Source organism: Culex pipiens, chromosome 2 (genome assembly GCF_016801865.2).
Source record: "Culex pipiens pallens isolate TS chromosome 2, TS_CPP_V2, whole genome shotgun sequence".
Taxonomy (NCBI): Eukaryota; Metazoa; Arthropoda; class Insecta; order Diptera; family Culicidae; genus Culex; species Culex pipiens.
In genome coordinates, this window is record NC_068938.1 from 9,691,478 (window position 1) to 9,707,764 (window position 16,287).

General features: G+C 32.4%; 2 protein-coding genes across 3 annotated transcripts in view; both read right to left on the bottom strand.

The window, feature by feature from the left end:
- The window catches only part of LOC120418713 (uncharacterized), a 406,326-nt gene that overhangs the window by 79,867 nt on the left and 310,172 nt on the right, over positions 1-16,287 (bottom strand). The gene's annotated exons all lie outside the window — the stretch shown is intronic.
- On the bottom strand, positions 4,421-15,548 carry LOC120418701 (ATR-interacting protein mus304). 2 transcript variants are annotated; one of them, XM_039581166.2, is made up of 6 exons: positions 13,597-15,548; positions 9,526-9,722; positions 9,171-9,461; positions 8,930-9,109; positions 8,724-8,867; positions 4,421-4,640 (listed from the first exon to the last, which is right to left on the bottom strand). In XM_039581166.2, exons 1-6 carry the CDS (start codon positions 15,285-15,287, stop codon positions 4,564-4,566), a joined length of 2,580 nt encoding a protein of 859 aa, XP_039437100.1. In that variant the 5' UTR covers positions 15,288-15,548; the 3' UTR covers positions 4,421-4,563. The 2 variants fall into 2 exon arrangements, with proteins under 2 accessions (XP_039437100.1, XP_052562836.1); XM_052706876.1 differs by lacking the exon at positions 4,421-4,640 and having other exon boundaries at positions 7,085-8,867; positions 13,597-15,547.

The following is a 16,287-nucleotide window of genomic DNA, read 5'->3' on the forward strand; positions in this document are numbered from 1 at the left end:
GGTTATTGTCGTCGTGGATTTGCCTTTGATTTTGCGCTTTTGTAGCTGCCGCCGCCGTCGCCGTCGCTGCATTCTGGTTTGTGTTTGGACAAAAGTGCATGATTCATCTATATATTTTTTTTTTCTTTGTTAGAAGGTAGGTTAAAAGTTTTTAAATGAATGATTTATAATACAAATTATATATGATTGGTGAAACAAAAAAAGTATCGACCGACGATTCGGTGGGAAGCAACTTCCGGCGCCGGATATTTGTAGATGTGTAGTTCGAATCCTATAATGAATGTACATAACTTATTGCTGCTAAAGAACTCTTGATTCAATAAAGTGTTGTTTCGAAGCTGCCTTGTTTGTTATCCAACTTTAAAATTTATCACTGACAGAAATATTTTGCTTCGCGTTGAAAAATAAATACTTTCGACCTCGAAATTAAGCAATCCAACGGAAAAAGCCTAATTGTAATGTTCTAAATTTAAAAATTCTATTATTTTAAAATGCTTAAATTCTGATAAGTTCTGAAAATTCAAAATTATAAAGTTCTACAATTTTAAAATTCTTTCAAAATTCGAGAATATTAAAATTTTAAAATTCTTCGATTCTAAAATTTTAAAATTTTAAGATTCTAAAATTTTTAAATTCTGAAATTCGGACAAAAAAAATCTCAATTGCATAGTTTTTTAATTCAAACATTCTAAAATTCTAGAATTCCAAAATTCTAAAATTTTAAAATTTTATTTAAAAATTCTTCGATTCTAACATTTTAAAATTCTAAATTTCTTAAATTCTAAAATTCAAAAAATTGAAAAATTCTTAAATTTAAGAATTTAAGAATTTTCTATGATTCAAAAATTCTAGAATTCCAAAACTCTTAATTTATATAATTTTAAAATTTAAAAATTCTAAGAATCCAAAATTATATAATTCTATGATTTAAAATTCCAAAAATTTTAAAATTCTAAATGAATATAATTAAAAGATTAAAAAATACGCGAGCATTAAAATTTTATAAATCTTCGACTCTTACATTTTAAAATTCTTAAATTCTAACAAAAAAATATCAATTTCTCAATTTTATAGTTTTTTGATTCTAACGTTCTAAAATTCGAGAATTCTACAACTCTAAATTTCTAACATTTTAAATATCTTCGATTCTAACATTTCAAAAATTCTAAAATTAAAAAAAAAATAAAACTGTTAAACTTTAAAAATTCTAGAATTTTAATCATTCAAAAATTCTAGAGTTACAAAATTCTTAATCTATATAATACTAAAATTTAAAAATTCTATAATTTAAAAATTCTATAATTTAAAAATTCTATAATTTAAAAAATCTATGATTTAAAAATTCTAAAATCCAAAATTTTAAAATTCCATGATTCAAAATTTAAAAAAAAAATCAAGATTCTAAATGACAAAAAAATCAAATTATTCGCTCTACAGCATTGCCTTGGCGTTCTCGATTGCCAGATTCCTACTCGAAACTAGGTGTCCGAAGGCTTGATTGTTGAGGCAATTGCAAACCTCTTTTTACACCTAAGCTTCCATCCACCCCGGTATTCGAACTGACGACCATTGGATTGTTAGTCCAACTGGCTACCAGCGACTCCACCGAGGCAGGACCCAGGGAGACGACTCCTACACCTGGATTGAGCTAACGACCTAACCCTCTAGGTTAGACCGGGGCCAACATTTACTTCCCTTCCGACGGAAGGCGTGATCAGACAAATCTTGTCCGAAAAATGCCACCGGGACCGTCTGGGATCGAACCCAGGCCGACTGGGTGAGAGGCAATCACGCTTACCCCTACACCACGGTTCCCTAAATGTCTATAATTCTAAAATTTAAAAATTCGAGAATACTAAAATTTTAAATTCTTGGATTCCAAAATTCTATCTTTCTAAAATTCCCAAATTATGAAATTTTTAAAATTCTTACAAAAGAATTCCAAAATTCTAAATTTCTATAATTCTCAATTTCTAAAATTTTGAAATTTCAAAATTCATTGATTCTAACATTTCAAAATTCTTAAATTCGGAATTTCTTAAATTTAAAAATTAAAAAAAATTCAATATTCTGAAATTAAAAAATTTAAAAAATCCAAAATTTTTAAATTCTATGATACTAAATTTCAAAAAATTAGTTTCCATATTTCTATAATTTAAAATTAAAAAAATCGAGAATATTATAACTTTAACATTTTTAGATTCTTACATTTTAAAATTCTTGGATTCTAAAATTCTAAATTTCTAAAATTCAATGATTCCAAAATTTTAAAATTCTTGAATTAAAATTATGAAATTCTAGAATATAAAAGTTCTAAAATTCAGAAATTCTAAAATTTCAATGAAAAATAACATTTTCTCAATTTTATAGTTATTAATTCTAACATTCTAAAATTCTAGAGTTCCAAAATTCAAAATTTCTATAATTTTAACAGCCTGATAATTAAAAATTTTAAAATTCTATGATTCAAAAATGAAAAGGTCCTAAAATTATAAATTTCTGTAATTCTAAAATTTTAAAATCCTGTGATTTAAAAATTTGAAGATTCAAAAATTCTTAAAAATTCAGAAATTAAAAATTCTTAAGTTCCAGAATTCTAAAATTTCCAAATTTTTAAAAATTCTTAATTCTAAGATTCAAAAATTTCAAAATTCCAAGGCTCTAAAATTTAAAAATTCTAAAATTTCAAATTTTTAAATTTCATGATTCTAAAATTTAAAAAATCTGAAATATTGAATCCTACGATTCTCAAGTTCACAAATTTTAAATTTCCAAAATTCCATTTTGTAAAATTCTAAATTCCAAAGTTCTAAAATTTTAAAATTTAAACCATTTCAAATTTTGAAATTCTAGAATTCCAAAATTCTAAAATTCTGGTATTCCAAAGTTCTATATTTCCAAAATTTAAAAATTCTGAAGCATTAAAAAATTTAAATTCTACGATTCTAGAATTTAAAAATTGGAGAAAATTGAAATTTTGATATTGTTAGATTCTAACTTTTTTTAAATTTTTAAAGTTCTGGGGTTTTTTTTTTTGAAAATGTCCTATAAACCAAATTTTAAATTTTTGCTTTTTGGGTGTTTTTAGAACCGCCTTGAGTCAGGGGTATTCAAAACACCCAAAAAGCAAAAAATGAAAATTTGGTTTATAGGACCTTTAAAAAAAACACCAGAAATCTACATTTCTTAAATTCTAAAATTACAAAATTCAAAAAAAAATTAAAATTCTTAAATTTAAAAATTCAAAAATTCGATATTTTTTAAGGTTAAAAAAATATAAGAATTCCAAAATGCTTAATTTATATAATTCTGAACTTAAAAAAATTAAGAATTCTATAATTTGAAAGCTCTAAAATTTTTAAAAATCCAATATTTTAAAATTTTATAATCAAAAATTTCAAAAAAATCACGATTCTAGGTTACTAAAATTCTAAAATTTAAAAAAAATTAAAACTTTAAAATTCTATTATTAAAAAAATTCTTAAATTTTATAATTATAAAATCTTAAAAATTTCAGTATTAAAAGAAATCTAAAATTTTAAAATTCTTAGATTTTAAAATTCTAAAACTTTAATCTTCTAAAATTCTTAAGTTCTAAATTTCTTCTTTTGTTTTTTCATCATTTTACTTGACTTTATGTGATTTTTAATTATATTTTTCAAGACGAAATGTTAGAAAAGTCATTTGAAAAATTATTTGTTTCGCCAATTTCATGTCAATGAAATTTATTGCTCAATTTGTAGGTTCCCAGTGAGAATTTTGGCTCGAGCCAAAATTTTTACTGGGTATAAACTCAATAAACGGTTGTTGATCACTTTTTCGTTTGACACTTTTTAGTTTGTACCCCGTTGGTTTGACAGAGTTTGGTAGTAAGTGTGAGCTCTGTGTAAGAAGGTTGTCAAACTAAAGAGTAACATTGTTCGTTTGACTTCAATTGGTGTCAAACCATCGCGGTTTAAGTGTAACAAGGAGACAGTAAGATTTGTAGTAAGTTAAGTAAGTACAGATTTTATTCCAATATTCTCATAATTAACACAATCTCACAGCCTCCCAAACTCTTACGCCTCACAAATGTAGTGCTTCAACTTCTCACACTCATCATCGTTCCACTTGTAGTCCGGATACTGCCCGATCGACACGCAATCCTCCTTCCCGTCCTGATTGTTCGGCTCTCCCTTCATAAAGTTCTGGAAAATCAACGGTCGACTCGTCGAAATCCACATAAAGTACCCCTTGTGGTTCAACGCGATCGCCCCGATCCACCACTGCTGCTTGTACTCCGGATTGTAGCTTCCGATGGCCGTCGCCAGCTCGTCCGCGTCCGCCTTCGACGTGACCGTGGCCAGTTTCAGCCCCAACGAGGTACAGTCCTGCCACGCTCCAAAGAACGACTTTTTATCGTTGACCAGCAGGTACTTTTTCTGCGCATCACGAATGTGCTCCTGGAAGGTGATGTCGATCGACGAGACGGCCACCGGCGAATCGGTCAGCAGCCAGATTGCGGTCAGCACCAGCGATGCTTGCGTGAAGAACATTTTTACGAAACTGAACTTTGGACGGGGGTTACGGTTTTATATACGTCGTAGACATCAATGAAGGGGGACCGACAGCGATGGCAGCGTGTGTAGCGAATTTTGGCGCTTGAACGATAAATTGAAGAGCAAATTTGACTAAATTTGAACAACATATTTGAATGAACTGCGATAACGACTCAATTGTGCCACATGACTTCGAGATGTACTTTTCATAGAGAGAGGCAAATTCCAACATTCCGATTTCTTTAGCATGATTCGTTCTAAGTACATCGAATACAACCCATATTTTAAAGCGTTCTCGGCAAACGAAATTTGCAGATATACACCGTTTTGAAAAGCGTGATTTGAATGTGGAATAAATCCATAGTAATACAATTAACACACTTCAATTATTGTGATAACGATACCTTGTTAAGTCCCAAAATGTCTATTTTCGACCGCCATTCGTTTTTTAGCACTTACAGAACACGGTTTTGTCAACAGTGGTATTTGGCGCCAAGATCTTCAATTGAAGTGCATTTCGTTTCAGTCTTCTGCATTGTTAATAAAGTTTTTCATGTTCATTCAAAAAATATTTTAACTCGAAATCAACTGCATTCAAATTGAAGAATTCAAATTCTTAACGTTATGAATGAATACAAGACTCAATTCTAGTTTGACAGCTGTCATCACCGTTTCCCTTGTGGCAGGAGAGATGATTGCAGGTTCAACGATTGGATTCGACGAACAAAAAAATTGGTGATATGGACACTTGATTTGAGATTCTCTAATTACAGAAAAAAAACTAACACTCCAAGCTGTCATAGTTCCACTTTCTTTTGAGGTTAGGTTTCGAGATTTTCTGCTAGCAAATAAATGTCAGCTAAATTTTGATGTTTGAGGTTTTGTTTTACAAGGCTTTCTAGTCAAAAATTTACCAACACATTTAAATAATTTTTACATGGCAGCTGGGGGTTTGTTTGCATCAGTTTTGGTATCTCTTTCTAGCAAGTTTTTTGTTAGGCGACTTCTAGATGGTTTTTTTTAATTGACAGCCCGATATGTAAGCCAACATATTTCGCAGGGCAGTGACCAAGGTTTGTCGATTAGATAAGAAAGGGTGGGATCTTCCAGCTGTCAAAAAATAGACCGTTATGACGTTTCGTGTACCTACACTAGCGCACCATTTGATTTTGCTGGCCGGACAAAATTTAACCTCAAATTTGGCAGCTGTCCATACAAAAACGATGTATGAAAATTCAAAAATTCCTTCAAAAGAAATTTTTTGATCGATTTGGTGTCTTCGGCAAAGTTGTAGGTATGGATATGGACTACACTAAAAAAATGATACACGGTAAAAAAATTGGTGATTTTTTATTTAACTTTTTGTCTCTAAAACTTGATGTGCTAAAAAACATTATTTTTATTTTTTTTTGATATGTTTTAGAGGACATAAAATGCCAACTTTTCAGAAATTTCCAGGTTGTGCAAAAAATCTTTGACCGAGTTATGAAATTTTGAATCAATAATAATTTTTTCAAAAAATCGAAATATTGGTCGCAAAAATTTTTCAACTTTGTTTTTCAATGTAAAATTAATTTGCAATCAAAAAGTACTTGATAAAATTTTGATAAAGTGCACCGTTTTCAAGTTAAAGCCATTTTTAAGTAACTTTTTTGAAAATAGTGGCAGTTTTTCATTTTATTAAATTAGTGCACATGTTTGCCCAACAAAGTTCAAATCGCAAAATATAGAGAATTTTCTCAACTTTTCGAAAATATTTTTTTCAAAAGTGAGCAAACGTGTGCACTAATTTAAAATAATGAAAAACTGCATCTGTTTTCAAAAAAATTACTAAAAAATGGCTTTAACTTGAAAACGGTGTGCTTTATCAAAATTTTATTAAGTACTTTTTGATTGCAAATTTGATTATACATCGAAAAATGAAGTTGAAAAATTTTTGCGACCGATATTTAGATGTTTTGAAAAAATCAAAAAATTCATAACTCGTTCAAAGATATTTTGCACGACCTGGAAATTTCTGAAAAGTTGGCATTTTATGTCCTCTAAAACATATAAAAAAAAAATCAAAAATAATGTTTTTTTGCGAATCAAATTTTAGTGACAAAAAGTTAAATAAAAAATCACTAAAATTTTTTTTTATAATTTTTTTAGTGTAGTCCATTAGGGTGTAATATCAAAATCGATTTTCCAGCACAGCACTTTTTTAGTTCCTTTTGGGGTCCTAAACAACTCCCCAAAGTTTGGGACTGATCGGTTTAATCCTCACTTTGCGCAAAGCGATTCAGTTTTCCATATAAATTTGTATGGGGAAAATCATTTTTTTTTATTTTGATATTTATAAAATCCACGTTTCAAGCTGTACTAAATCCGGATTCATATTTGGATGCTCTGGAAGGTGCTCTACAACTTTCCCGAAAAGAGTATGGTGCTAGCATGTCCCTGAAAGAAGATACAGCGTCCTCAAAACTCGTCTAAAACGTGATTTTCGAGCAAAAAACACGTTTTAGACGAGTTTTGAACACGCTGTATCTTTTTTTAGGAGCAAGTTAGCACCATACTCTCTACGAGAAAGTTGTAGAGCATCTTCCAGAGCATCCGAATATGAATCCGGTTTTAGTACAGCGTGAAACGTGGGTTTTATAAATATCGAAATCCAAAAAAATGGTTTTTCCCATACAAATTTATATGGAAAATTGAATCGCTTTGCGCAAAGTGAGGACTAAACCGATCGTTCTCAAACTTTGGGGAGTTGTTTAGGACCCCAAAAGGAACTGAAAAATTGCTGTGCTCGCTAAATTTGGACAACTTTATTTTTTTCCATACAACCATATTACACCCTAGTAGTCCATATCCATACCTACACATTTGCCGAAGACCCCAAATCGATCAAAAAATTCCTTCAAAAGATACAGATTTTTTAATTTTCATACATCGTTTTTGTATGGACAGCTGCCAAGTTTGTATGGAAAATTATATGGACAAACTAATGATGCAAAATGGCTTCTTTGGGCATACCGAAGGCACCAAAAAAGTTTCATTCGGATTAAAAATTACAAAAATTATAATTCTAAAAAAAAAGACCGATTTCGTAGAGAATTGCTCAAATAAAATCTTTAATATCAACTAATCTTGCAAACTTCTATAAAACTTCAAAAAAAAAAAAGAGGCTGGAGAGTCTGAAAACAATTCCTAGAATTCACGGGCAAACCATGTACAATTGGATGTTTTGGACAATACCTTAGCGGTATCTTGAGGCCTTTTTGCAGGCCTGATCTTGAGGCAAAAACCATTTCTTTTATAATACGATCCAGACCTAGGACCTAGGGCCAGACTCAATCATCCAATTATCACAAAAAATTTAAAAGAAGGTTTGTGTTCAAAATAAGTACAAATTTCCAACGTTAAGTTTATCTTTAAAAAAAAAAAAAATTTAGAAATGCATTTTTATTTTCAATTTTTGTTTGTTTTAAAATATTTTTTCTTTGAAATGTTGAAAGTATAGCTTGTTCTTTTTTAATATTTTTTCCTCTGGTTAGAGTCAAGGGACATTAACTTCAAAAATGATTTGCAAGGGCCCAAAGAAAAGATTTTTTTGCTCTCTGATTTCTTGGGATTTTTTTTAATTTTTGAAAAATATGTGCAACAATCACTTTTTTAAGAATGATAAATTTGTTTAAATATATTTTAGATATTTTTTTCTAGCGCAATATTAACCCTGAAAATCGGATCTGAAAAAATATTGCTGATGCTAAAATCACAAACTTGTTTATAAAATATTTCAAGAGGCCTAAGAGCCAGTCATTGAACAATTTCAAAAGCCGTCGCGGGCCGGATGTTGGACAGCCCTGGTTTAACGGTGCACATCAAACAGAGCGTTTGCACCAAGAATTTTTGCTACAGACATTTTAGTAACTGGAACTATTGATAAAACTTTTCATTCATCTCTTAAGGTACTGCCTGAACAATAATTTGCAGCAAAGTTTGGGTCCGTGAATTTGACAATTTTAGAATAAGAAGACAACAACTTCCTTGGCAGCTGTGCACCCTTACATGATATTAACAAGAAAAGTTATGATAAATGATTTCACTGTACCAAAAAAAAAAAACAGCCAAAGCTCTTTTTTTTGCACCATATATTTTCCTCTCCCCCTTCCTCTCAGATCTTCCACAGCGCCAAATTCTTACAGTCGAAAAATTCCTCGTACAACTGCCGCGTCTGATCGGCCCGCTCACTGTCCGTGTCTGTCCTCGCAGAAGACGCCCCCTCGCCGCCAGTCTTGAGCGGTTCGTCCATAACCAACCGCAGATCGAGCTTCCGCAGGGCCATTTCTGAAAACGATGAACCATTTGTAGCCTCTGAAATTTCAACAAGTTGATACACTTTGACTTACTGTGCGAATCCTGAAAACGAAAGTCGTCCTGGTGCTGCACGAGCCAGTTGCAGCTGGCCTGCAGTCGGCATTCGATCGCGTGGCCTCCCACCCGCAAAACCATCCCCCGATACACTGTTTGAAACAGATCATACAGCAGCAGGACTCCATCCTGAGCGATCTGGAGCATGCTGTGATTCGCTGGAAAGGCGGAACAATTCTTCAATTACTTAAAAATCTCAACTAGTGCAAAGAATCTTACGAATATCGAGCGGACAGTGGTTCCAGCAGCGCAGAACCTGGTGCAGCAGCACGACGAACGCGTTGGTGATCCGGATGTGGCACTGGCACTGGGTTGGCACACGTGACGATTGTTCCGGGTGGCGGTAAAAGTGCCGGATCCAGCGAACCGGGCGGGCAACGGCATTGCGCAGGAAGAAGATGGTGTGCCGCGTGTTGGCCACCAGCCGGTCCACCTCGAGCCGGGTCAGCGTGCGGTTCTGGGGAACGGAGCACTCTAGGAGGGCGGCGTAGATCTGGAGGACGCAGGAATCTGAGAGCGAGAGTTGAAGGTTGACAATTTCTTCAAACAGTTTTATAAGACAAGCTAGATTTACCCTTTGTAAACTGAATCGTCTTGTAGGTTTCATTGAGTTTAAAGCTCTCGGGTTTGGAGCGCCAGCAGAGTTGGTTCAGCAGGTCGATGGAATGGTTCGATATTCTGCACAGGGCCTCGGAGAGGTACGTTAGCGTGAGAGCGCTGTCCGGGCGGCAGTAGACGATCGATTTGAACAGGTTCATCAACGCGACTGCACTGAAATGGATTTTAAATTAGCCATTAGTTCGAGATATGGGTTATCTCAATCTGAGTTTTATGGTTATGTTATAGACATGACCAACATGACGAAGAACAATGTTGGATAATTAAAAAAACAAAAGTTTGTTGCAAAAATGTGGAAAATCTGTTGAAATGTTGATTCTTATACTCAGTACTGAAAACTTACTTGGTTCCGAAAAAATCCCTAAGCTCTCCCTCCCAAAGATATGCATTTCAAATTGTTTTCAGTACCGCCCAGGGGTAAGATTGGGTCTTACAAATTTCAGCATTTTTGTATGACCCAATTTCATCCCCAGACCCAATGTCACCTCAGATAATGGTAGATTAAACTTCAATTTCCTTTAACATTTTGGTAGAAAAAATATTTTGTGCCCCCTGATTTATCGGGCCGATTTTGAAAGGGAGAACTGTGAACTGTGGAAAATAATTGCATCGGCTTAAAACATACAGTCCAGACTCGATTATCCGAAGGCATTGACAAAATTTCACTTCGAATAATCAAGGATTTAAGAATTAAAAAATTAAAGAGTTGAAGAATTTGAGAATGAAAAAAAAAATAAAAAAATGTAAAATAAAAGAATTTAAATTAAAAAAATGAATGAAGAATTTAAGAATTTAAGAATTTAAGAATTTAAGAATTTAAGAATTTAAGAATTTAAGAATTTAAGAATTTAAGAATTTAAGAATTTAAGAATTTAAGAATTTAAGAATTTAAGAATTTAAGAATTTAAGAATTTAAGAATTTAAGAATTGAAGAATTTAAGAATTTAAGAATTTAAGAATTTAAGAATTTAAGAATTTAAGAATTTAAGAATTTAAGAATTTAAGAATTTAAGAATTTAAGAATTTAAGAATTTAAGAATTTAAGAATTTAAGAATTTAAGAATTTAAGAAATTAAGAATTTAAGAATTTAAGAATTTAAGCATTTAAGAATTTAAGAATTTAAGAATTTAAGAATTTAAGAATTTAAGAATTTAAGAATTTAAGAATTTAAGAATTTAAGAATTTAAGAATTTAAGAATTTAAGAATTTAAGAATTTAAGAATTTAAGAATTTAAGAATTTAAGAATTTAAGAATTTAAGAATTTAAGAATTTAAGAATTTAAGAATTTAAGAATTTAAGAATTTAAGAATTTAAGAATTTAAGAATTTAAGAATTTAAGAATTTAAGAATTTAAGAATTTAGGAATTTAAGAATTTAAGAATTTAAGAATTTAAGAATTTAGGAATTTAGGAATTTAAGAATTTAAGAATTTAAGAATTTAAGAATTTAAGAATTTAAGAATTTAGGAATTTAGGGATCTAGGAATTAAGGAATTTAGGAATTTAGGAATTTAAGAATTTAAGAATTTAAGAATTTAAGAATTAATCATAACAGCCATCGTGACCTGCGACACATGTTTTTTCTAAGAAAAAATAAATAAATCAAATTTTCATTGTTTTCAGTGAAGAGCATTGAACGTGCAGATGGACAGGACGTGCAGATGGACGGTTCAAAGCATTTTTGATTTTGATTATTCGGAATTGATCGAGAACTGATGGGAAAACTGCTATGATCACAACTGGCGCTTGGGAGATCAAATTTAGTACCTGATTTGCTACGCGCGGCGCGAGACTCGGAGGCAATCCTGGTGGGAATCAATTCAAGTAGCAAAAGGTTGAACTTTCGTCAATTTTGAAAAAAAAATGAAAATAAAATTCCAAAAAAAGGGTACTATGAGCAATTTAAACAGAACATGAATAATTAATTATAATTAAGATAAAATATTCAAGATCTTGAATAATTATCCAGAAATCAATTCCCTAGAATGTACCGTTCCCCAGAAATATTTATCGCGGTGATTTTTATCATTTCCAAAATTCACAAAAACTTTCCAAAAATTTCCAACGTTTTCTTAAGTATCAAAATTTTCAAAATAAAAAAATTCTAACATTTTTATAATTTTTAGTTTTTTTTTAATTTTAAAAATTCTGGAAATTATTGAAATTTAAAAATATTGTGGAAATTTTGAAAAATTGGGGAAATTATGAAAAAAATATACAAAATTTCCAAAAAATCTAATATTTTCAAGATTGCTTTAAAATTTTCAAAATTTCTAAAATTTCTGAAACTTCTAACAATTTTGAAAATTAAAAAAAAAAAATTTCAAAAATTAAAAAAAAATAAAAAAAACTGAAATTTAAAAAAAAAATTAAAGTTTTGGAATATTTTAAAAGTGAAAAATTAGGAAATTTTCAAACTTTTGAATTTTTTTCCAAATTTCTAAAATTTAAAAAAAAATCCAAAATTTTCAAAAGTTTTAAAATGTTCTAAATTTTTTTTTTAAATTTTAGAAATTTTTGGAGAATATTTTTGAAAATTTTGAGAAATTTTCTGAATTTTTGAAAAATTAAAAAAAAAATCAAGAAATTGCTAAATTTACAATTTCTTACAAATTTCTAAAATTTTTAAATTTTTAAAATTTCCAAAATTTTGCAAAATTTTGGAAATTTTTAAAATTTCCAAAAATCTGCAGTTTTTTTTAAATTTCCAAAATTTTGCAAAATTTTTAAACTTTTCAAAATTTTCAAAATTTACAGAATTTGAAAAAAAAATCAAAAATTACAAAATTTACAATATTTACAGAATTTACAAAATTTACAAATTTTATTTAAATTTACAAAATTCACCAGATCTACAAACTAAAGTTTACAAGATTTTCAAAATTTAAAGTTTACAAATTTACAATTAACAAATTTACAAAATTTATATTTTTTTTCAAACATCCCCAAATTTTAGAAATTTTCAAAACTTCTAAAATTTCTAAAAATTTTACAATTTCTTACAAATTTCTAAAATTTTTAAATTTTTAATTTACAAAATTTTGCAAAATTTTTAAAATTTCCAAAATTTTAAAAGTTTTAAAATTTTTTTAAATTTACAGAATTTGAAAAAAATCAAAATTTACAATATTAACAGAATTTACAAAATTTATATAATTTATTTAAATTTACAAAATTTACAAAATTCACCAAATTTACAAAATTTACAAGATTTTCAAAATTTAAAGTTTTCAAATTTACAATTAACAAATTTACAAAATTTACAATTTTTGTTCAAAATTTCCCAGATTTTAAAAATTTTCATAGCTTCTAAAATTTCCAATTCTGTGAAAATTTTAGAAATTTTCAAAGAATTTTAAAAATTGGAAAATGTTATAAAATTTTGAAAATAAAAAAAACTTTCAAAATTTACAATTTCTTATAAATTTTACAAAATTCACAAAATTTACAAAATTTACATAATTTACAAAATTTCTAAAATTTTCAAAATTTCTAAAATTTTCAAAATTTCTAAAATTTCCAAAATTTCTTAATTTTTTTCAAAATTTCCAAATTTTTCAAAATTTACAAAAAAAAAGAAACTGCAATTTATTCGGCAAAAAAATTATAACAAATTTAACATGACTGAAAAAGAAGGGAAAATATTTAGAATAAAAGAACAAGTCAAAGGCCGAATATACATTTTCTTTTATTTTCTCAAGAATTGTTGTCAAAAAAGAAAGGAAAATTTCTTGACATGAATAAAATTACTTTTTCCAATTTTATATTTTCTATGATATTTAAAAAAAATCTAATCTTTGAAATTACTTTGCATCTTTTCCTAATATTTTTCGTGAAAGAAGCTTTTCTGGGGAATGTGACACAATCATCTATCGAATTCGACGATTCATCTTTGCGGTTGAATTCACGCAGTTGGGCTGACCATTACCAATGATTGATTTTGGGAGTGATCGACTAAGGCTTCATTGGATAAAAAAAGGGATTCGCTTCAGAACCCTTACCCAAAAAATCCGTAAAGTCACTCACCGTTCCTCCATCGCACCAACATGATGACATAGACTACTCAACAACGCCGCCGCCGCCGTCACCATCCCCAGATGCTGGTACAACTCCACCGCGTAACCCAGCTTGTTCAACGCTTTCCCCAGCACTCCCGTACAGTGACTGCGCACCAAACTAACCGCCAACGGGGCCAAATACCTCCCAAGAATCGCCAACGCCGCGAGGAATCTCCGCGTGAGCACGGCCTGCTCGTCCGCGAAGATCGCGTCCCGCTGGTTGATGTTGACTTCTCCGTTGAGGCGGTTGTTTTTGGCGTTTTTGCAGAGGAACTCGAAGGCCACCTTCGGGCCGAGGTGTTTGTACTTGACGCGGACCAGTTTGAGCTGGTTGGCGTATTTTAGGATTTCGGAGAGGGCTCGGGCTGAGGTTGTGGTGATGGCGTCGAGCGATTCTGGCGGGGGAGGTCGTCGTTGGGCGGCCAGCTGGGAAAGGTGGGTTTGGAGCAAGCCGAGGCACTGCGAGATGACGGAGTCGCCTTTGGAGAAGGTCGCGATTCGGCTGTTGGTGTTGAACTTTGAGATTCTTTCGAGGGAGCGGTCGAAGATTTTCGGGTCGATTTCGTAGGAGAGCGTGGATTGTTGGAGGAACAGTTTGACCCTTCGCTGGTGTATTCGGAAGTCTTCCTTGGTGACGGGAGGTTCATGGACGATGGATTTGTCGGCGGCGCCGCCACGGAACGAGTTGCTCATCCGTTTCGTTCGGAGGTTCATCATTTCGAGAGATTTGAACTCGAGCTCCGACTGCTGAGCGACGATCACGCTGCTCAGGTCTTTGATCTTGTTGGCCCACTCCTTGGTCATGGTTTCGCTCTCCTTCATCTTGTCCAGCCGGAGCTGGTCGTTGATGCTTTTGGCGTTGTCCAATTGGTACCGCAGCACGGCAGCTTCTCCTTCGCGGGTGTGAAGCCGTTCCATCGCATCGTTGCATTCCTTCTGGATCTGCTCCGTCTTCTTGCTGGCCATTTCCAACTGCTTTGTCAGGAATTTGATCTGAATGTCCTGGGCGTGTTCCTTTTTTTTTGCCGCATTCAGCTGGGCTTCCCGATCGACCTGAGTCTGACGCTGGCTCGGGAGATACCGTGGTCGTGACGGACCCGCCTGAACCGGCTTCGGCTCTTCAACCGGCACCGGTTCCCCAGCATCCTCTTGCCGAATTTCATCCAGCTTAAAATCATCATCCACCCCGTTGTTGAAGAAGTTCTCCATGTGCTTCTCGATGTCGTCGTAGTTCTCCGTGAACACATCGTCATCGTCCGTCAGCAAATCAATAACTTCCGGCAGCACCTTTTCCTTCGACCTCGAAGGTCCCGGAACCGCTGAAGGCGGCGGCATCAGCTCATCAGAGTCTAACGCTTGCGTACTCGAAGGAACCGACTGCTTCGCAAACCTCCCAAAAGTTACGTCCCCCGTTTGCGAGTTCTGAAACATCTCGACCTCCTCCACAGCTTGCGATGCCAGCATAATAAACTCATCGTCCTCTTCGCCCCACAAACTGTCCGAGGATTGAACAACCGTCGTCGGAGTTCGAACTGCCGGTACTTGCAGCTGCTGCCGTTGATAGTGCTGACTGGAGACCATCTCGATGTCCAGCCGAGCTTTTTTGTACGACGCCGAAGGCACCTTCAGCTGAAAATTACCGTGTCGTTTTGAGGCCATTCCGGATTATTGCTTTTGACACACGATTCACGATAGAAGGCACAACGGTTTTAACATTACAATTCAATCACTTTTAAAAAGGTTAACTAACAATTAGAACAACACTTCAGCACTATTGTACAATTACGGCGGTGGAATGTGACCGTGGGAATGGAAACAGGACCGATTTTTTCCTCGTTCCGAAATCCCGGCGAGTTTTGATTCGAGTTGAGATGTGCGGGAACAACAACACGGTCGAATGTTTCGCTTCTGTCAGCGCGTTTTGTTTTGACAGGTGATTTGCATGACAGGGTCGGGCTCAGGATGGGATTGAACTGACAGAAGTACGCAGCCAAAAATGAGCACTGAGAAAAAGTAGAATCTTTAATTTTGTAATAGGGTCCTAAAGCACTACGTAAATGTTTATGAACAACGGTAAAAAACACGCTTAAAAAACCATTTCAGATCACTTTGTTTTATTTTAATGCAAAAAATATATAAATTGACAAGAAAACATTTAACGATGGATCACGGATGGAGCATCACGAGAAAAGGACGGATAAGCATTTTAACAGCTTGAACTATTTTGCAAATTTTGTGACAATAGGTCACTTTTTCACAAACTCGAAATGTACAACAATAGCTCAGGCCTCCATGGCTACCTTTAAAAACTACGGGTTTGTTAAATAGTTATCTATTGTCTCAATTTTTTTAGGCAAGGAGGTGTACAAAATTTAAATTAGGACAAGTAAAATTGAAGAGTTACAAATCGTGTACACACAAAAAAACTAATTTTGACTTTTTTTAGGCTGATTTCAGTAGATTAGACTTCTATTATCATGGAAATTTTGAAGTTTTTAAAAAAATATTTTTATTCCCTGATTGATTGAAAAATATTAATTAGGCCGCTGCAAAATTGTTTTAAACTTTATGTCGCCCCTCTTCAAAGTCAGGTTAAACATTTATGGTGAAGATTTTTTTTAAACTTCAAAATTTAAATAAAAAAATTAGTTTAAGCAAT

Coding starts and splice junctions, on each gene's coding strand:
- LOC120418701 (XM_039581166.2), bottom strand. CDS start 15,287: ATGGCCTCAAAACGACACGGTAATTTTCAGCTGAAGGTGCCTTCGGCG. Junction 9,723..13,596: donor GTTGGTGCGATGGAGGAACG/GTGAGTGACTTT, acceptor AATCCATTTCAG/TGCAGTCGCGTTGATGAACC. Junction 9,462..9,525: donor GACGATTCAGTTTACAAAGG/GTAAATCTAGCT, acceptor TCTCGCTCTCAG/ATTCCTGCGTCCTCCAGATC.